Raw genomic sequence first — 25,936 nt, 5'->3', positions numbered from 1 at the left:
AGGCAACCTGCGGAACATACTGAATTGCATGGATTATGAATGTATATGGAAACCCCGACCCTGGGAAGAACCTGTGATACATGTTTGAGTTTACTATGATTTAAAGTTTGGAAAAGAAAAACATAAACAATGCTCTCTGAGCCAAACCTTCAATAAATGCCCTTTTATTGGGTTTGTACCCTGCCTCACTGTGTCTTGGCCTTGATCAGTGTATCAAGGACCACCACAATTGTGTACAAAAGGGCACCCAACATAAGATCTTTGCTGGTTAGATCAGATCATAACCCCCTGGACCTCGAACATTCCTAGACAGCATTCCCACAGGCAATTTCAAATGCAGTTCTTGTGCAGCTTCACCTCCAGATTTGAGTCCTTCAACCACCCACCCACACACACACGGGCAAGGCAATTAAAATCAGAGGAACTATTGCCTGTTCAACCACAAATGTCATATGCTGACGTGCCCTTGTGGTCTTTCCTATGTTGGCCAAACAAGTAGAGCCCTCTAAACACAAATAAATGAACATAGATCCAACATCAGAACCAAAAACCCCATAAGCCCTACACTTCAACAAAATGGGACACACCGTCGCATCACTTAGATACGTAGGAATAGAAAGGGTACAGCTGCCACGCAGAGGTGGCGATATCCATGATCTCGACAGAAGGGAGGCCTATTGGATCTACACCCTCCGCACACTGCAGCCCGATCGGCTAAATGAGGACTATGACCTATCAGCGTTTCTGTAAACCCTCTGAAACAGAGAGGATGGTCTCTTTATGTCTGGACTGTGCTTTTCTTCATGTTACGATGACTTTACTGATGTTTAACCAGACTGCCATATGGATGCAATGAATATTATGGTTCTATCCATGGATTGTTGCCCCTTTATCCTTTAATCTGTCTCAAAGTACCGTGATTATAGTTCTTCCTCACCTTTATTACTGAATGTACTACTTGTGCCCCTAGAGAAGATTGCTGAGCCTCAAGCACTGTAGTACTAAGTTTTTTTTATTATTAAAAAAAATAATTAAAGAATTGTAAAACCTTTAAAAATATTGTTTTTTAAATGCAAACAATGTTAGCTAGCTAACATGTCTTGTACTTGTATGTCATGTGGTGGGATTTCCACAATAGTAATTATTTAATTATTTATTCATTCACAGATTGGTGTTCAAATCCCTTGCATGACTTGCTACAGTGGTCCTCTCTTGATATAATTTCCTGCATGGCCTTCTGGCACAATATACAAAATGGCTCCACCACTTTGAGAACCACTGACCTAAGCTATTGGATATCAACTCTATACTTTCTTTGAGTGTTTCCGCCCTCCCCCATGTAGGCTGTCTAGAGGTAGTATAAATTCATTGACACCCTTTTATCCAAGAGACCATACCAAAGTTTTAAATTATAACCAGAGGTTGTGGAATAGGCTCGAATGAAAAATCCACCAAGGTGGAATATGCTTTTGTATACTATTGTTACATGTCTGTTAGGAATTCAACCCCGTTTATAATGGCTTGCGGCAAACAGAAATTCTCCAGTAGAGGACATTAAAGACAAAAGCAATGGCAACTTACAGAACAAACGTTATTTATTTTTTTCACTTAATTTTGTGGAACAGGGGTCTTCAACGTTTTTCAGGCCAAGGACCCCTTAGCTGAGAGAGATGAAGCAGGCACCCCACACTACATATTGTAAAAAAAATGTTTAGCAGATTAAACTTTTTCATAGATAGGCTAGCTTCATAGACTTGTTGGACAGAACTATCATCGGTGTATGCTGGATTCATGTTAACCCATTTAGACGCCTTCTAAATCCTGACCTAAGTTTTCTGAAAAAAAAAAAAAACTCAAAAATTACCAAAAAAATATATATGTTGCTATATACTGTACATAGCAACAAGAACCCTAAAAGGGGTTCCCTCCCCTCTCGAAAGGTATAGTTACGTAATGGGGTTTAACCACTTAAACCCTCAATACTTAGTAGACTTGACCTTTGGCTCTGTACTTGGTCTGCTCTTTTTCCCCCTGAGTCTACACCAAACCTTTTTGCGGAAAATAGCAGATCTACAAGCTGTGCTTTGTATTTTCGGCTAAAGTTCTCCTCAGAATAGGGATGCTAGGGTTCAAGTGGTTAATGTACAAAAAAATCCTATCACACAGATAGATTTGGCGGACCCCCTGTAGTAACTCTGAGGACCCCCTGTTGAAGACCCCTGCTTTAGATACTTTTTCACCCATTACAATCAAACTACCGCCAAAGAAAAAGAAAGAGAGACAACGTGACAAAAGGTTTACCAACAACTCATGACTTGACTCAGCCATTCAGGTTCACATCATTTAATATTCATCTAGAGGTCGTCTTCTTGCTCTTGAGATATTTCTGTAAAAGAACAAACACAAACGAGAATCAAACAGGGCAACCACATAGACCAAACGACTTACTTCACTAGTTCCAATTTCTATGTTCATAAAGGTTCCCACAATGTCCAGCAGAGGGCAGCGACTGCAGTTCTTAGAAGTTGTACATCTTGAAGGACCAAACCGCTTGTCTTACATGTTTAGACCATGAAGTAGGCCTCATGATATGCATGCTGTTCCTGCCGACCATTCTAAAGCATACCGTAGTTTGTTTGCCAAGAAGCCATTGCATTCTAAATCAAGTTGCAGATTTGAAACGTGCTTAATTTATGAAAACGCAGTGACAGTTCTGTTGCCATTATTATTATTATTATGTCAAAATTATGTTAACATTGAGGTTTTTCTTTTTTTCCTAAATTAAGAGTAGCCAATAATTTTTTTAGGGGCGGGTATCATTAGGATTTTAGCAATTCCAATTCTTATTGATTCCCTGTTTAAGAAAAAAAAAAAGAGAGCCGATGCTGAATCTAAATCATTTTGTCCTAAAATTTAAATGATATGTAGCCATTGTTTGCTACATATAGTAGCCGATAAGCAGAACCAAAATTCGATTCTTTTTATGGGTAACCGATATTTGAAGAACGCAACGAGACAGACATGCAACATCATCTTGTGGCACGTGCGTCCAAACTGTACCTGCCAGTTCTCATGGTGCTTCTGGCTCTTGCAGTGGTTCAGCTCCGACTCCCGGCCTCCGGTGAAGAAGCGGTTGCACAGTTTACAGAAGAATCCCCTTTTGGGAACCAGGAACTCCATGCCTGCAGGGACAATACGAATGTACAGAAGAGTATTGAACACTTTGGGAGAAAATCTACCTTTTTAATAAATGATGTGAAATGAGCTTCTCAACGTGTAATCCGGGGGCCCACCAGGGGTCTGTAAGTGTACAATTCAGTTTTTTTCCCCTTTGGGACCACAATCTACACTGTAAAGTCCACAGTGTTTACAGAGTAGACCCGTAACGGTCCATTTGGGCCTCTGGTGGTCCTCGGATCACGACGTTGCGGACCAGTGTTATAGCTTGGCGGTTCTCAAAGTGGGGTCCAGGGACCCCCCCCAGGGGACCTTGAGGGGGTTCCAGGGGGTCCCCAGATAAATGATGGATAGTTAGGAACCAAATTGACCCAAGTGGCTGTAACTCTGAGAGTGTACAAATGGAACCAAATGGACCCTTACTTTGTACGGGTTCCTTGGCACATAATCGTTTCAGATGGGGGTCCGCGGGCCGAATACACATTAACTTAGGGGTCCATGACATGAAACAGTTTGAGAACCAGTGTTATAGCTGATGGCATGGACAGTAGTCTCACCAACAGCACTGTTAGGGTCAAAGGGAGGAGGAGGAGGGTTGTCAGCAGTGGCTCCATGCGTCTTCTGTTTCTTCTGCATAGGTTCTTCCTCCTTCTCTTCAGGAATCCGGCGCTTCGCTGAAAACAAAGAGAATGTTGGGAGTGCCAGGGTTAAATAAAACTAAATGTTATTGCAAAGCAAATTGTGGTGAAGTCATTCTACTGTTTTAAGAGGACTGTAAAAAACAACGTTTGATAAATGGCATGATAGCATTATTATATTATAGCTCGGTGGTTCTCAAAGTGGGGTCAGGGGACCCCTCCAGGGATCCTTGAGGGGATTCCGGGGGGGTCCCCAGATAAATGATGCATAGGTAGGAACCACATTGACCCAAGTGGCTGTAACTCTGAGAGTGTACGGAGTTACGGTTGTCCTTGTGGTTGTCCGTGGTCTAATGCAGAGGTTCTCAAAGTGGGGTCCGTGGACCCCCAGGCCAGTACCCTATATGCATCAGCTATTTAAAAAAATAATCTTGACATTCATAGCCCAGATGGAATTGGATTTGATCCTGGAGAACGCTAACTTTAAAAAAAAAAAAATTTAAGATTTGTTTTTGTCTTTTCGGCCTTTATTGATAGTTTTTTCAGCGAAGATGGATAGGAAAGAGGGAGAGAAAGACGGGGAGAGACATGCGGGAAAAGGTCGTTGGGAACGGTACTCGAACCCACGCGGCGCTATTGTCAGGCTACAATGAGCCTAAGACTTTATTCCTTGGGTTTTATAAGTTTAGATATCAGGCCCAACATTTGAATAAGGTATAATAGGTTATTTTTCTTAACCCGGGTGCAAGGATGGAAATGACAAAGTTTCGATGTTACTACGTCTTCGTCAGATGACTCGTAGTAACATCGAAGCGTTGTCATTTCCATCCTTGCACCCTGTTAACCCATTCAAACCGGGAACACATCTGTGTAACCACTTTGTCCATATTATACTTTGACTATTACAAAATAGCAGATATACAAGCTCATAGCACTAGTGCTGCTATAGATCTGCTATTTTTTCTTTTATCGTGAACATTTTTGCAAATCTTTGGATATATATTTTTTTAAAAGCAATTTTTTTTAACTAAAATCTTTGCTTCTCGGGGGTCCCTTGAACTAAATATTTTGAGATGGGGGTCCGTGGCCAAATACATATAATTTTGGGGGTCCTTGACATGAAAAGGTTTGAGAACCACTGATATAGAAACATAATTTTTTTCATAAAAATGTTTTAGAAGACATTTGCCAGAGTAGATTGAATTTTACTTTTTTATTTAATAATTTAAACTTTTATGGATGTGTTGGTCATCCTCAATTGATAAGCCCTTTGGGTCAATTCTTGTTGTTTTTAAATGTGCTATATAAATAACGATGAGTTGATCATTCATCCTACCAGAGACAGAGGCAGCTGTCTTCTCTTTGTCCTCGTCATCCTCCATCTGCTCTACTTTCTCCGTCACCTCCTCCTCAGCCTGGCTGTGGCCGACTGGACCTTGGTTCTCCTGCTCTCCTCCTGCTGTGGGCGTCACACCGGAGGAGCACGCCTCGGGGGTGGTGGCACCCTTAGGCGAGCTGGCTGTCGTAGCTGGAGCAGATGCAGGGAGGGAATCATCTGCCAGGGTGGAGTTAAAGACATCAAAATGCTTTAGGTCTTTTCAGCAGATTTTGTGTATCAACCCAATAAGACCGGGAACGCATCTGTGTCATTTTTTGATTTCTTTGGCAATTAAAAAATAGCAGATCTACAAGCTCATAGCGCGGTAGATCTGCTATTTTTTTTAAAATCACGAAAATGTGTGCAAATCTTTGAATATATATATTTTTAAAGCGAACATTTGTAATTCAAATCTTTGCTGCAGGGGGTCCCTGGAACAAAATATTTAGAGATGGGGGGGAGGGGGGGGGGTCCGCGGCCAAATACATATCGTTTTGGGAGGTCGTTGACATGAAAAAGTTTTAGAACCACCAGATCAAAGATTTTAGTTAAAAATGTTCGCTTTAAAAAAAAATATATATATATATATATTCAAACATTTGCACACATTTTCACGATTTTTCAAAACAAATAGCCAAAGAAAATGACACAGATGGCGTTCCCAGTCTTAAAGGATTAAACTACAGTAAACATAAACCATCAAATTAAACCAGTTCGTAGATGTGCAGGAACAGAGGGGGCGGTGCTACCTGCTACAGGCAGAGGCACAGGTGCATCCAGCGGGTCAGAGGAGCACATGGCCTGGGGGGGGACAGGAGAGTGTGGGTGCTGCTCGGCTGTGACGACCGGGTCCAACGTGGGTTCCACACATGCAGGACTTTCAGAGGCGGTCGCAGTGGTTTCGGACCTCTCTGGAGCGGCTGTTGCCAGGGTGAGAGGCCCGGGCAAGCCCTAAGAGGTTGACAACAAGTACAACACGGTCAACACGTTAAACACGGTAAAAAAAAAGGACAAGACAATGTCCTCGTCCGATTGAAATGAAGCGTCCACCATGTTCACCGTTAAGACACAGTGGGTGTCAAGCTTGCTGCTACGAAAATCATTTGCTACTTTTCCCATGCTGCACTCTACAACAGTGGGTCTCAACCAATGGTACGGGGACCACCAGTGGTCCTTGAGGGGGTTCCAGGTGGTCCCCGGCTAAATAGCTGAGAGTTGGTAACCAAATGGACCCTTATAGATCTTTAACTCTTGAGAGCGTAAAATGCATTTTACGCTCTCAAGAGTTAAAGAGTTACAAGAAGTCTACACATTTAGAAAACATAGACGAATTAAGTTTTGGGTCTGGGAGGCTAAAGCTCATCAAACGGTGGTCCGTGGCTCAAATGCCGAATAAATAATGGACCTTGATATGAAAAAAAGGTTGAAAACCACTGCTCTACAACAAACAAAAAGTCAAACTCATCACAGTACTCTGCCAAGTCGCCAAGCAGCAGTTGGCTTGTGAACTTCCTTTAAATTATCAAGTTCAAAGTGTTTTCTCCCTAGTGAGACCTCTGTGTGTGAATGGGTACTTGAATCACTTTTTTGTCATATTTGTTCAAGAAATAGTAAATATTTTGAGGCGTGGCAAAAAGTTGATTTGAGGTGACTGTTACAAGGTGACAAAAGTACATTTTCAGATCTGATTATTATGCTGTACTCGTTAAGACCTCAGATGGCCATTATGCTCACAGCAGCCAAAGACCAGCTGGGTGGACATTCAGATAACTGAGAATGCACACACCACCACATTAAGTAACTTTTCCACTGATGTCAATCGTAACCCTGGACCAATGCAAATGTGGGCTGTTGTCACCTTGATCTTCTAATGGTCCCCACATGCTTTTTTTTTTGGGGGGGGGGGGCAGATGACAGTTAAGTGACAATTTAAGGACTTTTAAGACCTTTTTAAAAGGTCTTGAAAGTCGTTACAAGGCATTGTGAGCTTGTAGATCTGCTATTTTCACAATAGTTAGCTGTGGAACCGAGTCAAACTAAATGTAATGCCTCAACTCCTACATTCCAAGTTCCAAGTAAATATCCCTTATTTTTTCTTAATTATTTTTTTGTTTAATTATTATTTCAAAAGATTTTCAAACACCAGAATAATAATATAATAAAAATAATAATAATAAAAAAGCAGAATTCAGAAATGTTCACAAAACGATGCTACAAATTGTCAAAAATTTAAAGTTAAGTGGAAGCGCCGCTCTGATGGAATTACCCGAGGCGTGTCTTCTGGGACGGGCGTGGCCTCGGCCTCCGACTTGCGTTCCTCTTCTTCTGTGCTCTTCACCATCACCACCACCGCTTCTGAGGTATCCATGGGTACGACAGCGGGCGGAGGAGGACAAGCGGGGAGGTCGGACTCGTCTCCCGCCTCCTCTACCGTCGCTGTGGTATCCGTGGCAACGGCATCGGGAGGAGGGGGAGGGGGAGGAGGACCGGTGATGTCGTTGACGTCTCCCACCTCGTCCACCGTCACAAAGTCTGTCATGTCAAACGGGAAGTCTTGGAACTGGTCCCCCTCCGACACGTATGTGCAAATGTACTGTGACAAATATCAAGACAACAAAAAAAAGGGGACTGAATAATTATTATGAATAGACTGAAGGGCATTAATAGTACATGTACCGTTTTGGTACAGGGCATGTTTTTTAATACAGAAACCGATATCTGAAGTGATTTTAGGCCGTAAGACTGCATTTTCTAAATAAAATGCGCAGACTTATTGAGTGCTTCAGTGCCTCATTTGGGTAGTATATTTTGAAGTGCCCAGGTAAATTGTCTTTATTCATATTATAGTCCTCTACTGTGTGCGTTAAGATGTCCCTTTGAAACTATATCAAATACCTTGGGAAGTTCAAGATGAGCAGGCTTGCATGAAGAATCCTCTCCATCAACAGCAGCAGAGCTAGACGACTTGGTCTCCTTTGGTCCAGAGTTAACATCTAAATAACACTTGAGTTCTAATCTTCTTGCGTGTGTCTCTGACTTCAGGTGCTCGTCTTTAGCATTAACCTTTATGCTACATTTACAGAGTTTACAGCCGAGAAGAACGACCTGGCCATCACGATTATGAACCTCCTCAACATATTCATCCAGCTTACTATTCTCTACTAGCAGTTGTAAACTAATGGCGTCATCAGTCTTCACGTCCGCTTCCGGGTTGCAGACTTGTGTGGGAGCAGCGTTGGAAAGCTCCCCTCCAACCTTAATATCCTGCTGGTCTTTACTCAGTTCCTTCCCAGCAGCTTCATCCTTGGTGCTGGTATTCTCATCTGTATAGTCTTTCAGCTTGCCGTCCTTCATCCTCTCCCACAGTGAAGCAATGTGTTGTTTTCCCTTCAGGTGTCCGTCAGATTTACTTCGGACATTAAAGTTGCACTTACAGAGAGAACAGTAGAAGATGGAAGATGTAGAAGATTTAAGATTTACAATACATTTATCCTCGCTTAAGATCTCAATCTTGTCTCTCTTCTCGCCACGGTACAGGTTCCGGCTTAGCAGCATCTTGTGCATTTTTCCATTCAGGTGGGAGTCTAAGCTTTTTTTTTCTTTTAGAATAGTAAGCTTTTTGCCATGATTGCTACTTCTCAATGGGATTTCACAGATTGTACAGAAGAAGTCTATGGCAGTGCCATCGTAACAAATGTCCACAAGATGGTCATACGTTCCATTCTGTTGAGGAGTGAGCACTATGTGGCTGTCTTTGTCATCATCAGGTGACTCCTAGGAACAGAAAAAAGGACACCTTTTAAATGAGACCAAATCCATGGGAAAAACCTGTGCGACAGGAAGTCACATTTTAAATGTGACTTCCTGTCACTGTATCTTATTGTTAGCAAGTATCTAAACAGGATAAAAAGGCTTGTTAACCAACTGAGTTGTCATCTAAATCAAGGGTTCCCAAACTTTTCAGGCCGCGACCCCAAAAGACTCAAATTTGAACTGGGGAACCCCCCCCCCTCACCCTGACAAGCACATGGAATTGTAGGCATTACATTTAGTTTGACTCGGTTCCACAGATAATTGTGAAAATTACCAAACTACAGGCTCACAAGCCAGCTTTCCTGTCTCTCCCCTATTGTCTCCATCTTAGCCTTCCTACCATCTGTCCCTCCTACACTGAATCCCTCTAATGTTTTTACCGTCATCGCCTTAAATTATAAAAGTTGAAATAAAGTTACTTAAAAGGTAGGGTAAGTGATATTTTGGGGGGGTTTTTTGTTTGTTTTTTGTTAAAAAGGTTGAAGTATTATATTCGGATAGTAATCATTGCTACAGAGCTTTTGTTCCGTCACAGGGGTCTCTCCAGCTCTTAAGTCAGGGATGTCAAACATACGGCCCGCGGGCCGGATCAGGCCCGCTAACTAGTTTAATCCGGCCCGCGAGATGATTTGGCAAAGCATTAAAAACGTCTTTTTTTTTTTTTAGTGCCAAAAATGTTTTAATTGTTTTTTGGCCAAGTCTACACCTGCAACCACACGTAACTTCCACTTTCCTCTTCTTCTTCCTCGTCTTTGTATTGGTATTTTTTGTGTTGGAGCGCCTCAGTGCGGCTGCAGAGTTCATGTGCATGTGACTTGCCCCTTTGAAATAAAATGTATTTTGGCACAAAAAAAAAAGTTCTTAACGGTTATCGATTAATTAATCGGTAAACGGTTAATAAAATGTCTCCATTTGGCCGTCCCTATTTGTGAAGTTTACATTTTCAGAATGTGCTTGTACTAACTAAGACTAAGTAAAGTAAACAAAGAAAACTATCTGAAGTTGTTATTTTTATTATTAGTTATTATGCCATGATTTTACCGGTCCGGTACGGTACTGGTCCGGTACCGGTCCGGCCCTCCTCCATGTGGCCCCTGAGCTAAAATGAGTTTGCCATCCCTGTCTTAACCCATTAATACCTGGAACGCAAATGTGTCACTTTAGATTTCTTTGGCTATTCAAAAATAGCAGATATACAAGCTCATAGCGCGGCACCGAGTGCCGCGCTACGAGCTTGTAGATCTGCTATTTTAGAAAAATCGTGAAAAAATATTTTTTATATTGTTTTCAAAAAAAAAAATAGGATTTAGATTTTTTTAAAGAATCGCCTCAGGTCTTAATGGGTTAAGTAAAGAGAATAAAGTACATTTTCAGGTAGGTGACAACATTTAAGCCAATCAGGAGAGAGCACTGAAAATGCATTTTCTGTTTAATAAAGAGCTGGAGAGACATGGGAGACTCCTTTTACTGAACAAACACACTATAGCAATGAGTACTATCACAATATAGACCCATTTTGCAATTGTTTTGACTAATTGCAAATCACTTACCCTACCTTTAACCCATTTTCAACATATCTTCATATAATTGGTCCTCACTAATGCTCTTGCTCATTATAATATGGTACCATTTTTGTCCATCTCAAGAGGAGGGCTGTGGAAAGTTCAGAAACCTACCTACCAGTGACATCATCGGTAGGCAAGTTTGGTCATTTACAAAAAGGATTTAACATGTTTTTATTATTATTAATGCATTAAGAACCATAGCTTCTATTATTATAGCATGCACACACTGTCCAGGAACAGAAAGCCTGCCGTTTCTATTGGCATGGATTCCCCATCGATGAAGTAACTAGCAGGCGAGTTTCTGAACTGCCCACACCCTCCTCTGAGACACAGCCCTACTAGACAAACATGGTAATACAAATAATAATAATAAGCATTAGTGAGGACCTATTAAATGAAGATACGATGAGAATGGGTGAAGAATGGGTGAAGTAGTCCTGTAAGTCAGGGGTTCCCAAAGTTGGGGTCGCGGGACACTGACGGTGGGGTCACGAAATTATTTTGGGTCTTAAAAAAAAAAAATCATTTTTTTTAACAGGCACATTTCAATCTAAAAATGATTACAAATAGTACATTTTACCCATCTCATTAGGTACTGTAAATGTGATTGATTGAATTATATATTAACAAGATCATTAACAGTACAAGTAGTAGGCCTACAGTCAAAAGTAATACTAAAATACATTACAATTGCGCACAGAACGTGCAAGTTTATGTGCATAAATTACCTCCACGGTTAGGTGGGGTCGCGAGTCAATGGCCGCATTATTTTGGGGTCGCGGGCTGAAAAGTTTGGGAACCCATGCTTTAAGTTGTCAACAATTTAAGATCAAAGTTGCCAGGAATGTTCTCAAAATCCCTAGAACTGTAATATTCATGCCACCTAATAGCTATGCAGGTATCCAGGGCTGGCCAATACCATCTGAAATGATTAGTAAAGGCTAGATGGTGGCTAGTAATGCCTAATTTATACTCGGTAGTACGACGGTGTCGTAAGTAGGCCCAACTAATTGAAGTAACCAATTTTTTATTTTATTATGATAAAATTCATAATCGATCATTTAATAAAAAAATATCCATCCTTATTTTGTCATTACAGGTGAAACGTGTCCCAAAGTTTTTTGATATTTGCATGACACCCTTGCGCAACAAAGTATACAATAACGCTCAAGTGGATAATCGATGATTAGATATACTATGTATACATATATATATATATATATATATATACACATACGCTTTTCTGAGTACAAAGACGCTATATATATATATAATATATATATATATATATATATATAAAAAACATGCTTCTCAATTATTCAATTAATCGAAAAAAAGTTATCGATAGAATCGCTAAGAACATAATAGATAGTTGCAGCCCTACACCGAAGATACGTGTTGCATCCGTGATGTATTGTGAGCTTGTAGAGTGCTTTTTTTGGGGGCTCCTCTCCTACCTTAAGATCCTGCCGGTAAATCCTGCCTTTACTCGGTCCTTTTCCAGCAGCTTCATCCTTGCTGATGGTCTTCTCATCAGTATAGTCTCTCAGCTCGCCCTCCGTCAGCTTCTTGGCATCTAAGTCACGCTTGAGTTCTAACATTCTTCTGTGTGTCTTTGTCTTCAGGTGCTCTTCTTGTTCATCAAGCCCTATGTCGTACTTACAGAGTATACAGCGAAAGCGAAACTTTCCTTTACGAGTACAGAATTCCTTAAGATATTCATCCGTCTCACTCGTCTGTAACAGTAGTAAACTAACGGTGTGTCTTCTTCCCTTCAGGTGCTCCTCTTTAGCCTCCTTCAAAAAAATACCATTGCAGAGTTTACAGTGAAGGCGGTCCCTGCCGTTAAGATAAATCTCCTCAAAATATCCATCTTTGCCGCTGATCTTTGCATCACCCTCTGCATTTCTGTTGTCCATCTTAACAGCTTTTTTCTTCTCTCCTGGGACAGATGTTTCATTCTCTTGAGGAGTGGAGTCCTCCTTGTCAGCAGTGGGCCCTGTGTGGCTGTCTTTGTCATCGGCAGGTGACTCCTAGGAACAGAAAACAAAGACATGTCAAGCTGGGCAACGGTTCCAATGAAACCAAATCCACGAGAGCAGTATGACAGGAAGTTTTAACTAAAATGAGTTAACACCAGCAATTGATTTCTGGGTCAAAGTGAAAATCTGTTTAAAAAACTTTTACTGGATAGAATCATTAGCAAGTACGCCCCATTCACTCAACACAACATACATGATACAGTGCATTGCAGCCTAACTTATCCCATTTAGTTACACCTATACGTTGTTATACCTTTCAAGCTGGGAACGCCCATTTTACAGTAGTCGTTACTATATATATATATATCGCTGTTTTCGGGCAGAAACCTCTCATCTCAATCACTCATATTCTAACTTTGTGTTTTTTCGTAAATGAATGCCCTACTTGATCATACTACAGCGTTTTGAATTAAAAAATAGCAGATCCAAAAGCTCGAAACACAGCGCAAAGCTATTTTTTTTTATTTGAATACCGAAAAGTAACAGTTATGGACATATGAGGTTTCCACCCGACAGAGACGATATATAGCAACATCATTCATTTTTTTTGTTAAAGTTTTTCCGAGAACTTCCGAGAGCAGGATTTAGAAGGAGTTTTTTTAGAATTTCTATTTGAAATGTAGCTGCGTTAAACTCATCAGCTTGCAAAAAACAAAAATAAAACAAATGCTCCCAAAATGTACTTAACTCATTCACTGCCAGGCTTATTTCAAGCTAGTTGATCCATATGCCAAAGGCATTTTGGGTCAAACGGAGAAAAAAATGTCTCCGTTTACATTACAAGTGGATGGAGAATTAAGTTTTTGAAAATCGTTTTCTCCTAGTTCCTTTGAGATTAAAAAAAAAAAAAAAAAAAAAATGTTAGGAGACGTCAAAAGACGTCATTGGCACTAATGGCACACTGAAAACGGCCGTCAAAAGACGTCATTGGCACTATATGAGTTAAGAACAGTACACTAGTAAATAATAATAATAATAATAATAATACATACGATTTATATAGCGCTTTTCTAAATACTCAAAGTCGCTTTACATAGCAGAAAATTAACAACTTTATTAGAATTGATTAGTTAAAAAGGATTAAAATCTATAAAAGAAAAGTACAATAAAAAGGAGGGGTAGGAGTTGGGGTTTTATGTAGGGAATGCGATTCTGAAAAGGTGGGTTTTGAGTGTGGTTTTAAACATGGTGAGGGTGGGAGCAGCTCTGATGTGAGCTGGGAGTGAGTTCCACAGTTTGGGGGCAGCCGCAGAGAAGGCCCTGTCACCCCAGGTTCGTTTGTTTGTCCAGAGGGTGTCCAGGATGTTGTCATCACCCGACCTGAGGGAGCGGGAGGGGGCATGGCGTTTGATGAGTACAGAGATGTAGTGGGGGGCCTGGTTGTTGAGGGCTTTGTAGGTGGTGATGAGGATCTTGAATTCAAATGTACATAAATGTACTTAGTTACTGTCCACCACTGCCTATGACGAAGTATAAGTTGGGCTCAAGGCTGAACTAGGTGACCTGGGGAAGACGGTGTGACATCACTGCGGTATCCATGGAAATGGCAGCTGGCAGAACCCGGGGAGGCCGCTCACATCTCTCTTACCTTATCTACCATCACTGTAGTATCCATGGCAACGGCGCCGGGCGGAGGGGAACTGGGGAAGTCGTTTACGTCTCCCACCTCGTCTACCGTCACAAAGTCCTGGAGGTCTGGGAAGTCTGGGAACTGATCCTCCTCTGACTTCACCTGAGGATGGTGATGAAATAGACGAGAACATAACTGGATAGAATACAACACTTTTTTTGGGGGTTGTTTTTTTACCCCCTTTTTCTCCCCAATTTAGCCGTTATGCCAATTGATTCCTCTCCAACACACGTGTGTTGTCACTGCTGTTGTATCCTACCGACTCACCTGCCAGTGAGGAGCCCCCACCGGGAGGATTCGTCCTACTCCTCCCACCCAACACTCCCTGCTCACAGGTGCCGCCCCAGCCCGTAGGAGTACAAGCAGTGACAAATATCACCCTCTCCCGAACACGGAACACATTATTGTGTTCGTATAGACTCTCGACAAAGCCGGATGCACCGCGGTGGATTCAAACCCCCAGCCTCCACGATGGTGGGCAGGGCACTTTACCACCGCGCCAACCGAGCGCCCATATACGACATATTTAATTGACCTGTAGGATTGTCGTTGGATGGTGTGTGTTTTTTCTGCACAATGTGCAGAAGCAACACAGTCAGCTGCAACTCACAGGAAGTGTGTTCTCTTTCAACCTCCGTAGTGTAGTGAGTCGTTACTTATCTCATGCTTACAAGGAAAATTAACTACCCAATCTCTACTGACAAAAAAACTACAACATTCAGCATTAGTCAGCAAAACAGAACATCTACCGGTATATCAAATACCTTGGGAAGATCAAGATGAGCAGGCTTGCTGGACGAAGCCTCTCCATCACCAGCAGCAGAGCGAGATGACTTTGTCTCCCTCGGTCCAGAGTTAATCTTGTCCAATTTATCTCGTGACGTGTTGGTGGTTTTGCGCTCTTTGCGTTGTTTGGAGAGGGACACTTTTATTTTGTCAGTCTTCACGTCTGCTTCCACTTGTGTGGGAGCAGCGTCGGAAAGCTCCTCTCCAACCTTAATATCCTGCTGGTATTTACTCTTTCGTTCTTTTGAAGCTGCTTTCCCAGCAGCTTCATCCTTGCTGCTGGTCTTCTCACCAGTCTCATCTCTCAGCTTGCCCCTCTTCACTTTCCTGGCACGCTTGCAGTCCCGCTGGTTCTCCATCAGTGAAGCAACGTGTTTTCTTCCCTTCAGGTGTAGGATTTTACTCTTAAGGTCATTGATGTAGCACTTACAGAGATGACAGTAGAAGCGCCTAAGGTTAACGTTCTTATTAACCTCTTCAACATATTCTTCATTCTGGCTTGACAGCATCTCGTGCCTTTTTCCATTCAGGTGGGCGTCTATATGCATAGGGTCTATACCTATAGAATCAACACTGACGTCACAGATTTTACAGTAGAAGCCTATGACCGTGCCCTCATAACAAAGTTCCACAAGATAGTCATACTTTCCAATCTCTTGACGAATGGAGCTGTCAGCAGTGGGCACTGTGTGGTTGTCTTTGTCATCGTCAGGTGACTCCTAGGAACAGAAATCAAGGACACGTCAAGCTGGAAAACAGGTCAAATGAAACCAAATCCACGAGAGCAGCTGACCCGTATGACAGTACTGTAAGAAGTGTTAACTAAAAGGAGTTAAACACCTGCAGTTGATTTCTGTTTCACAGTTTAAATACGTTTGAAACACTTTTACAGGATCCATCATGTATCTTATCGTTGGCAAGTATCTAGTCTGTCATCTAAATAATAAAATCATCTGTATTCAGCAGTCAGTGATACTTTGTAAATAACATTAAAACAACTGTTAAATATAGAAATGTAGGTGCACACACAGCAGCAACCAGTGGTGGCCATTGGCAATCAACAGATTGCTGCTGATTTTAGGCCATTGGCTCTTAAAGTGGGGTCTAGGGGTCCTTGAGGAGGTTCCAGGGGCTCCCCAGGCTAAATGATTGATAGTTAGGAACCAAATGGACCAGTGCAGGTCTATAACTCTGAGAGTGTACTTGTATATGTGTAAACTCTCAGAATTATGGGGGTCCGTGGCTTAATGCATACCAAACTGGGGTTACCTTGAGTGAATCCAGGGAGGCAGTCAGACAAGGAGGCAGCCAGTGAGGTCCCCACACCAGGTTTTGGTCTATGGGGTCTCGCCATGAGGTGAAGTACAGGGGATTGCTCTGGACGATACACGGAAACTTGTGGTAGTGATTCCTGATTCTCGCGACCGCGCCAGCTGTCAACATCTCACAGATGATCTGGAATGAGGGAGGGATTGCTTTGGTCAATGAATACCAAGGGTGCAACAGTTACTACTCGTACTAAAGAGTTTAATAAAAAGGAAACGGTGAAATTAGAAGATCTAGAAGCTCAAAATCATGTGTTGTGAGTTGAGCTATTCTTTTTATAAATTGCTTGACACTGTGTAACAACAAAGTGTAAAATAGGTCTTAAGTAACCACTTAACTCATTGAGTGCCAGATTATTATTATATTTTTAAACGTTTGGCAATTCTGGCACTCAATTGTACTACCTAGTATGTAAAAGAACAAAAATGAATAAAGAAAAATTATTTCGATATTATGTTGTCCCAGTGCCAGAGTTTTTTTCAAAGTAAAAAAAAAGTGCTTAGGAAGCGAGATACAGCCTTTTTCAGTTATACGTTAAACAAGGAATGGATGGAGCTGCACATCTTCAGATAATGATATCTTGGGTTCTGAACAAGTTTTTTTTTTACTATTTTTTCAAAACCACGTCAAACACGTCATTGGCACGTTGCGCCATAGCGGTAAAAACACGTGAAACACGTTAATGGCACTCAATGAGTTAAGACAGTCAGTCTAATCGATTTATATGATTATAAAAATAAAAATCACACCCCCAGTGTGAAGTGGGCGGTGTGGTCATCACAGTGGTCATCATAGTGATGGAAGCTCACTTTAAAAGTGCATAATCCTATTTATAGGTTATTAATGTCATCATGTGTCTCGCTAGCCAATCACAGTGCTGCATAGAGTCAGCCAATCACAGTACAGCTAGGGGTGTACTAATGAGCCAATCACAATACAGCTAATGAGGTGTCCCAACCCCACTTATAGGGGCGGCTACACCGCCCAAAAATAAATCAGATCAGGTACTTCCGGTGAGCGTCACAACAGAATACAAATTGCATAGAGTTTGGAGCACCAGGGGGCAAATTGACAGCTTAGGTATTGAAGTGGTGACCGAAATATGCGTTGTGATTTGGTCCAGTAGGTACCTGACCTATAGGGGTTTTGGTACCCAAGCCTACTTATAGGGGACTAGGGGAGGGGGACATAGGCTAATCAAATAAAAAATAAATATGATTTTTGTGAGGCATGGCAAATGGCTTGGGCATCCCTGCTCTAACACATGCAACTGTAATGTGATTCTCACCATGTTGTGATTGAGAACCAGGATGGTGTGGACCGTTCCGATTCGCTCAATCAATTTCTGGACCTCTGAGGATGCGGTGGGCGTGTCAGGAATATTTCTGATCACCAACAGGTGATTCCAGTAAACCTCCTGCAAAACATTACATCATCAATTAACCACATGAACCCTAGCGTCCCTGTTCTGGCCATGTCATGATAGGCGTAGGTGAGCATTCGCTTAAAATAGCAGATTGTGTGTTGTGAGCTTGTAGTAGGGGTGCCACAGTTAATCAAACTAATCAATTTAATAGATTAATTGTTTGGCAAGGAACGTAGTGAATTATAATTCTCATAGTTGCCTTATAGTGTGATTACAAGTCACTGGGTGTCATAAGTAAATTAATTAAATTGTGCTGTTCTTGCTATTATTGTTACGTTGTGCTTATCTACCAAGTGATTATTGTTATTGATCTCAGATATAGGAAAAAAGTCGCTTCCCAAAAAAAAAGGATCTACAGTACAAGCTGTCACAGTCACAATACAATGCATTGATTTGCTCTTTAAGGCAAGCAACACCATTGCACGATGGTGTATAAATTAAAAACAATCTGTTGTAATTTATGCATTTTATGGACTTTTGGGTCAACTTCTGTTGTTTTTAAATGAGTTATATAAATAAAGATGACTTGACAGTAAGTCTGCCATTAAGCTGGGAAAGTTCAGAGGGAAAGACTACAATCAGGGTCCCCACACATTTTTAGCAATGAATTTCCAAAACTTTTCCAAAACTTTTCCAGAATATTTAGCCCAATTTCCAGGCCTATATAACAATCATTCAGCGCAATAATGTGTCTCTTACTCCTATGTAGAATGCCCAAAGATAGGCAGTGTAGCAAAAATAAAGCATAGAATATAGAATAGTACAATTTCATTAAAAATTTCGTGCAAAATTAGGGCATAGCTCACTGGAAGACTCATTATGGCATCCGTATGACTTATTTTATTTAAATAATATATGCCATCACACAGCCCGTTCGGCGAAAAACTACTTATGTTACATATTTCGTGTAATGTTATACATGTTTATGAAAATGTTTTGTATTAACAAAATCAATAGCCAAAAACTATGCATAGCCAAATATTTTTCCAGGACCCTTGATAAATTCCAGGACCTTTGATCAATTCCCAAACTTTTCCAGTACTGGATTATTTTTTTTTCAATTTCAAAATATTTCCAGGAATTTCATGACCGTGGGGACCCTGTACAATACTTACCAAACCTGGATTCAGAAGATTGTACAGCGCCACCTGCAGGACAGTTCGATTATTTTCAGGATTGGCATTTATAGGAGGACAACACAACATTGAATGGGAAGGAAATCAGGACTAAGTTATAATAAGTTATGTCCCAAAAAGACAGAAATAGGCAAAAAATATATATGAATAAAATACAAAATATATATTACATATGACAAAATGTTTACACCATGGAATCAACAAATGCGAATAAACTAGAGTGTAGATATAGACAGGATTGCAGATTGGGGTAGAAGCGTACTGGTGTGTTGAGACTGATGGCCTGTTCTAAGTTGGTCATCTTCAGTTCAGAGTCATTGATTTTCATCGGGGCGACGCTGTGGTTCTTCACCATCTCCTCAGCCATCTCCGCATCTGGCATCAACAGCAGCGCCTGATGGACAAACACCAGAAGTAATGTATTTTCACTTTTTAAGTGCAGAAATCATAGCCCTGGTCAACAGCCCACAACATGAGTCGAATCAATAAAATAAAAGTATAAAATGCTTAAATGCATGGGATGTTTTGGCCATAGTACATGGTCAGAAGATTACATTGTACCGGACAAGAACTGGTACTAATAATCAAAATACATTTTATTTTCATTATTGGTACAGGTCCTTTATTTGTGATGTCTAAAATAAATGCATTTATTGCACTGTGCAATTTTTGTTTACAAAGCCTAAAAAGGCACACAAAAAAGGAATTTAGAATGATATATTCCAGTGTTCGATACCAAAAAACACAATTAAATCCGTATTCACAATTATTTGTATGGCAATTGATCGTCAAGTGAAAGACGATCTGGTCCTAGGTTTGCAACAGGGTCTCTTCCCAGTGGCACTTGTAGCAAGGTTCTCCCTAGGGAGACGCTCGGGAGGCATCCGTACTAGATGCCCGAACCACCTAAGCTGGCTCCTTTCCAAGTCAAGGAGCAGCGGTTTTACTCCGAGTCTCTCCAGACGACTGAACTTCTCACCCTATCTCTAAGGGAGTATCCGCGATCTTATTCTTTCGGTAATGACCCACACTTGAAAATTGTGAATACAAATTTCCTTATCACCTGTAATCTTCCCCACACCTGTCCTGAACAGTCACGATTCATATGATTTGATACCACCGTGGGGTGTGCTTAACAAATCTATTGAGCTTATCTATATTCAACAATGATTATGGAATATAATAACATCAGTTATACAAAATCTCTTATGCATACACAATTATCAGAATGGTCTGTCCAGCACTCATTGCTGATGAGTGCCAATAGGAAAATGTAGTTTTCAAAACCCTTCCCTGCAATGTGTGTGCGACGCCTTCACACCCACCTTTCCTGACTGCGTAGCCAGGATGATGTCAGAGGGAGCTCCAAACGGCTGGCACAGTTTGATGACATCACTCTCAGTCCAACCGCTCTCAGGAAGCCCAGTGATCAAAACCGCGGAATTTGAACTAAATTCCTCTTCTGAAGTTTTCTTGACAAGTTCAGGTCCGTTTCCTGTAGGAGAAAACACACAGCTGTACTGCTAATTTCTTGTTTGTTTGTTGACCTGTTGGGGCCAGCAAGATTGTGGGGGCACAATTTAGCTGTCTGAGTCATATATATGACCTGCAGGTGCTTAAGAAAGCATCTTCTATTATGGCAGACAGCTCTCACCCCCTAAATCCTGAATATGAATTCTTGCCTTCCGGCCAAAGGTTAAAGACCCCTGTAGCTAAAAACAATAGGTACAAATTCTCATTTGTACCTACTTCTATTCGTGCCATCAATAACAGCAGCAGGAGGAGGTAGCTATGAGTAGCTATTATTATCTGGATCTTGTGATTATGTCTATGTCTATGTGTGTCTTGTGTATGTATGTTTACTGTGTGTTGGAGTTTCTTACTTTCTCACTATCTGCTGTAACATAAGTTGCCCAATTTGGGACATAATAAACTTGAACTTGTTTAGTCAACCAAAACCTTTCACAGAGACAATGTAACTGGCCATCTTAAATGAGCACATGGAGCGAAGGAGACGACCCGAGTGAGTGAGTGAGTGAGTAATATTTTTCAATTCATTTAGGAATTCAGTGTTCCTAAATACATTTAACAATTTGCACACATCTACTTTTAGTCGCAAATGCGAGTGAAATGGTTACAGTGTCGAGGTCTGACTCTGTTCATTTCCATTACGCTTCTGGGTAAAGAGGCTCTCAGGTTGACCTACTGTATATTGAATCAATACTGATGTATATGGTTTATTCTCTCCATGGGCTTTGGCATCATCTTACCTGAATCATCACCACCTATGGCAGACAGCTCCTGGATAGATGTCCTGTGAAGACACAAACACAAAGTAGTGTAACTAGAGGTTACGAATGTAACCCCGGTTTTAGTAGGTTCGGAGTTTACTACTCACTATGGGATATCAGCGCCCCAAGGCGATGCACAGAGCAACATACACACGCTCCCGGTGCCAATATTTGATTGGCTCAGGGTATGTCACGAGTCCGGAAGACCCTGGGGTATAAAAGACCCCGCGTGACTCAAGCTCCTCCTCTTAACTCTTTGACTGCCAGAGTATTTTCATAAAGTACTCCCCCAGTGCCAGCAATTTTCGTGTTTTTTTATTTTTATATTTTGAATTTTTCTCATGAAAATAATTTAAGGAGACATAATGTAAAGACCCAGCACAAATCCGCCACTAGAGAGCAGCACATGACAGCATGATCAGGTCGTTGGGTCTCTCTCACCCTTCTTGATAGATTAGACAGGGAAAAACATGAAAACGGATGTGACGTCCTCCCAGATTGTTTTGATCGCCAAAATTACGATGTGATACACGACGGCGATGACTGATCGTCACCCAGACCATAGATTATAGAAGAGAAACTGTCCGTTTGTCCGTTATACCGTGTGAAAGACCGTTTATTTACCTATTTTGGACGAAAATGACTGGGGAAAAGAATCAAAAACCGGAAACGGAATCCAGGTCATGAAACCGGATGCATATGTCCGTGAAGTAAGTGGAACTCGAGAATAACATTGAATATTAAGCAGCATAGCGCAATCAGAGATTAAACAATGAACGCGCGTCCAGCGCGTCGAACGCGTCGACAGCCAACTGGACAAAGTAGCACTTGACGCGTTATCGCGTCGTCCGCAGTCAAAGAGTTAACATTCTCCTCTCTGCTCGCCAAATGCGCACAGAAAGGGGTGTCAGGTGAGTAGTAAACTCCGAACATACTAATACCGGGGTTACATTCGTAACCTCTAGTTTTACCACGGTTCTACGTTTACTACTCACTATGGGATTCATAAACTCCCCTTGAGGCAATGAGCCATACAACCCTAACAGGCCCGCACGCCACTCAGCCCCCTAGGCCCCAAGGGCGCCCCCAACCCACCGGGCTGGGGTGCGGGATAGATAATAAAGTTTAGGCCCTGACAGACTCTAGAGTCCGCCTTATTTACTAACAGGCAGACACGAGCCTGCCTCATAACTCAAAATGAGGAAACAGGGCCCCATCCCCATGGAAACCCAAAGAGGAAGTCAAGAGATAGGGAGAAAAGGCCCCTAGCCTACTCCCCTCCCTCCACTGGCCCGGAGGCAGCAGCCACGCCTAGGACCGTGTGCGCCAAGGATGACGCCGCCGCGTCCAGGCTGTAGAAAGGTCGATGGATACGAACAATTTGCAGCCGCACAGATCTCCTGGATCGAAGCTCCCCTGTAGAGAGCCCAGGATGTAGCCATGCCTCTAGTAGAGTGAGCCCTCAGACCTACCGGAACTGGGGCACCACTACTCACATAAGCCAGTTTAATGGCATCTCAGATCCATCTAGAAAGTGTCGCCTTAGTAACCGCCTTCCTCTGAACCCCATGGCCAAAAGAGACAAAGAGCTGCGTCGATGATCGATTGGCCACTGTCCTCTGACAATAGAGCTTCAAGGCTCTCACTGGACAGAGACGCAACCGCCTATCCCCCATCCCCCAGAACCGCACAACGCGGAACGGGAAGGTCCCGTCACGGGCAAGGTAAATGACCCTCGCCCCCCGGTTTTACCGGTTGTTCGGCTGCCCCCCCCCCACATCCCCACGGGCGGAGTGGAGGGGGAATAGTCCCCCTGGTCACTTTGGGGAAGAGGCACGGCGACTCACTGGCCCCGACGGACAGAGTCGTGGACGGCTCCTCGGGTGCCAAGAGACACAAAAAGACAGTAGCTTTACAGAGCCAGGTCTCTACAGAGAACAGTCTGAATGTGTGCCAACGTGTATGTGTGCAGCCTGTGGTTCAAAAAAAAAAAAAAAAAGTATTGAATATTATAAAACCGCTCATTATTTCACCTGTCATAGAGCCGCGATGCAGGGGGACCCCCCAAGAGGGAGCCCCCCTGTATCGTCGCTCCCCAACCATAAGCCCACAGCGTTTGGACGGTCCCTTTGGCGACATTCCAAACGCTGCTGGGATGATTTCTGTGCATGCAATAAACAAGACGCAGGTAATAAAACCCTTGCTAGTTTTGCCCACAAGGGGGCGCCTAAGCGCCAGTGTAACAGGGTCACGCCAGTTTTACCCTTTAATAAGCCGCGGGAGCGTGCTTCAAGATATAAAGAAAAAAATCCTGTGGGAGTTAGTCCCGAACTCCGCTGTGGGCTAAACTGGATTTTTTCTCAGTTAAACTCTTAATGTTGTATGTAGATGCGTGCGCATACGCGAGCAGAGAGTAGAAAAGAGGAGGAGCCTGAGTCACGCGGGGTCTTTTATACCCCAGGGTTTTCCGGACTTGTGACATACCCTGAGCCAATCAAATATTGGCACCGGGAGCGTGTGTATGTTGCTCTGTGTATCGCCTGGGGGCGCTGATATCCCATAGTGAGTGAGTACTAGTAAACGTAGAACCGTGGTAAAACCTCGGATGTGTTATGAGATGTGGGGGAGTGAGAGGGTATGCACAGCAGGCTTGGAAAAGAAGGGAGAACACATCTAACTTACCCTTTACTGACTGCTGTTGAATCGACTGCTTCTGGTTTCTAAAAGAAAGGAAACAAGGCAATAAATAACATGCATTTATACCAAGACAATAAATCACATACTGTAAGTAGAGTATTCAGATTTCAATGGATCACACTGTATCTGAACCACTTTTTTTTTTTTTTTATCTAATTTTTTATCCCACTATTTTTAACACCCAGTGCCAATTGTCTCTGTAATCCTGGGCACTACCTTCCCTCTGCCAACCTAGGGAGGCAGAGGGAAGGCCTCCTTCAATGCATGAGAGCCAACTGACCTTCTTGTCACCTGACAGGGGAGAGTTTCCCTGGTTGGACGTAGCGCGTGGAAGGAACACGTTATTCCAACCAGTTCCCTTCCCCTCCATCAGGCGCCCCGGCTGGCCAGGGGGAGGCAGTATAGTGACCAGGATTACTGCATGTTTTTGTGAGGGTACCTACCCTAGGAGACACGGGGAGAACATGCAAACTCCACACAGAAAGGCCCTTTCGCCAACCCCACCTAGGGTATGGGCGCTGATGACGCGGAGGAGAGAACACGCCCCCAGCGCTCACAGCGTCCCCTGTGGGAATCGAACCCAGGACCTTCTAGCTGTGAGGCGACAGCCTCACAGCCACTTTACAACCACTTTAACTCTATATACTGTATGTTGTTGATCCCTAGGGGTCTGTCGTTGTTCCCCTCTATAACACTCTCTTCGCTGAAAATAGCCGAACTACAAGCTCAAAACACCTCACTCTGTGAGGTTGTAGATCTGCTATTTTCACTGAATATCCGGCTAGTATGACCTGCCCAGGATAGGGATGCTAGGGTTCATGTGGATCTCTTATTGTTTCATGTTTTTCAATCTTCAACACGCATGCAAAATAAATGTTTGTCCCTGATGGAACTATCACTAAATATTAATATATAACTAAATGAATACAATAAATGGGAACCTTGGCTAAAGTGGCAGTAATGGGCTGGTCTCCGATGGAGAGGCTGCTACACTGGGCCAGAGCCAGAGCATCCTCTTCTCTCTCCATACACACCGATGCCTAGGAGGGAAGACAATCACAGTCCGTTTATTCTGCTATTTTCATTAAAAAAATTAAGAGAATAATGTTAAGCGTCTATTAAATCGTAATTGAGGCAAAAAGTTTGAATTAATGGCGTTATGAATTTGAAGTCATATCGCCCAGACTTAAGGAGAGTACCTTCTGTCCTTGGTCTGCCTCGCTGCCAGACAACAGAACCACGTTGTTGTACTTCCCGAAGTCCCTGACCCACGTTTTCACTTCTTGATCTGTGGCCGTTGTGGGGATGCCCGTCAGGTACACCAGACACGCTGCAGTGCAGGATGGGGTACTCTGGGTGGACACTTCCTTCTGGGTGGACACTTTCTTCATTTTCTTGGCCGGCGGACCTTTGGCAGTGAAGTACAGGGGATTGCTCTGGACGATACACGGAAACTTGTAGTAGTGATTCCTGATTCTCACGGCCGCGCCAACTTTCAACATCTCACAGATGATCTGGAATGAGGGAGGGACTGTTTTGGTCAATGAATAGGGGTGCTATAGGGGTTTTGGTACCCAAGCCTACTTATAGGGGAGGGGCACATAGGCTAATCAAATAAAAAATACATATGATTTTTGTGAGGCATGGCAAATGGCTTGGGCATCCCTGCTCTAACACATGCAACTGTAATGTGATTCTCACCATGTTGTGATTGAGAACCAGGATGTTGTGGACCGTTCCGATTCGCTCAATCAATTTCTGGACCTCTGAGGATGCGGTGGGCGTGTCAGGAACATTTCTGATCACCAACAGGTGATTCCAGTAATGTTTTACCTCCTGCAAAACATTACATCATCAACTAACCACATGAACCCTAGCGTCCCTATTCTGGCCATGTCATAATAGGCGTAGGTGAGCATTCGCTTAAAATAGCAGATTGTGTGTTGTGAGCTTGTAGTAGGGGTGCCACAGTTAATCAAACTAATCAATTTAATAGATTAATTGTTTGGCAAGGAACGTAGTGAATTATAA

The 25,936-nt window shown here is 42.5% G+C and overlaps 1 protein-coding gene across 3 annotated transcripts in view; it reads right to left on the bottom strand.

The window, feature by feature from the left end:
* Window positions 1–247: 247 nt before the first annotated feature.
* LOC308103274 (uncharacterized protein) overlaps window positions 248–25,936 on the bottom strand; it is a 44,942-nt gene continuing 19,253 nt past the window's right edge. For all 3 annotated transcript variants that reach the window (XM_080453189.1, XM_080453191.1, XM_080453190.1), the window contains 20 exons: window positions 25,607–25,741; window positions 25,105–25,419; window positions 24,847–24,945; window positions 23,891–23,928; window positions 21,188–21,231; window positions 20,243–20,412; window positions 19,180–19,311; window positions 18,897–18,929; window positions 17,644–17,772; window positions 16,299–16,484; window positions 15,008–15,748; window positions 14,202–14,345; window positions 12,029–12,604; window positions 8,089–8,967; window positions 7,460–7,786; window positions 5,943–6,144; window positions 5,152–5,370; window positions 3,735–3,851; window positions 3,061–3,182; window positions 248–2,386 (listed from right to left, as the gene is read on the bottom strand). In XM_080453189.1, coding sequence (XP_080309315.1) covers window positions 2,351–2,386; window positions 3,061–3,182; window positions 3,735–3,851; window positions 5,152–5,370; window positions 5,943–6,144; window positions 7,460–7,786; window positions 8,089–8,967; window positions 12,029–12,604; window positions 14,202–14,345; window positions 15,008–15,748; window positions 16,299–16,484; window positions 17,644–17,772; window positions 18,897–18,929; window positions 19,180–19,311; window positions 20,243–20,412; window positions 21,188–21,231; window positions 23,891–23,928; window positions 24,847–24,945; window positions 25,105–25,419; window positions 25,607–25,741 — 4,644 coding nt within the window. In that variant the 3' untranslated portion in view covers window positions 248–2,350. The remainder of the gene's footprint in view (window positions 2,387–3,060; window positions 3,183–3,734; window positions 3,852–5,151; window positions 5,371–5,942; window positions 6,145–7,459; window positions 7,787–8,088; window positions 8,968–12,028; window positions 12,605–14,201; window positions 14,346–15,007; window positions 15,749–16,298; window positions 16,485–17,643; window positions 17,773–18,896; window positions 18,930–19,179; window positions 19,312–20,242; window positions 20,413–21,187; window positions 21,232–23,890; window positions 23,929–24,846; window positions 24,946–25,104; window positions 25,420–25,606; window positions 25,742–25,936) is intronic.

The sequence above is a fragment of the Gymnoscopelus braueri genome (genome assembly GCF_963280865.1).
Source record: "Gymnoscopelus braueri genome assembly, chromosome: 2".
Lineage (NCBI taxonomy): Eukaryota > Metazoa > Chordata > Actinopteri > Myctophiformes > Myctophidae > Gymnoscopelus > Gymnoscopelus braueri.
The sequence above is the reverse complement of the archived record's forward strand: the minus strand, read 5'-3'. Positions and strand labels throughout refer to the sequence as shown.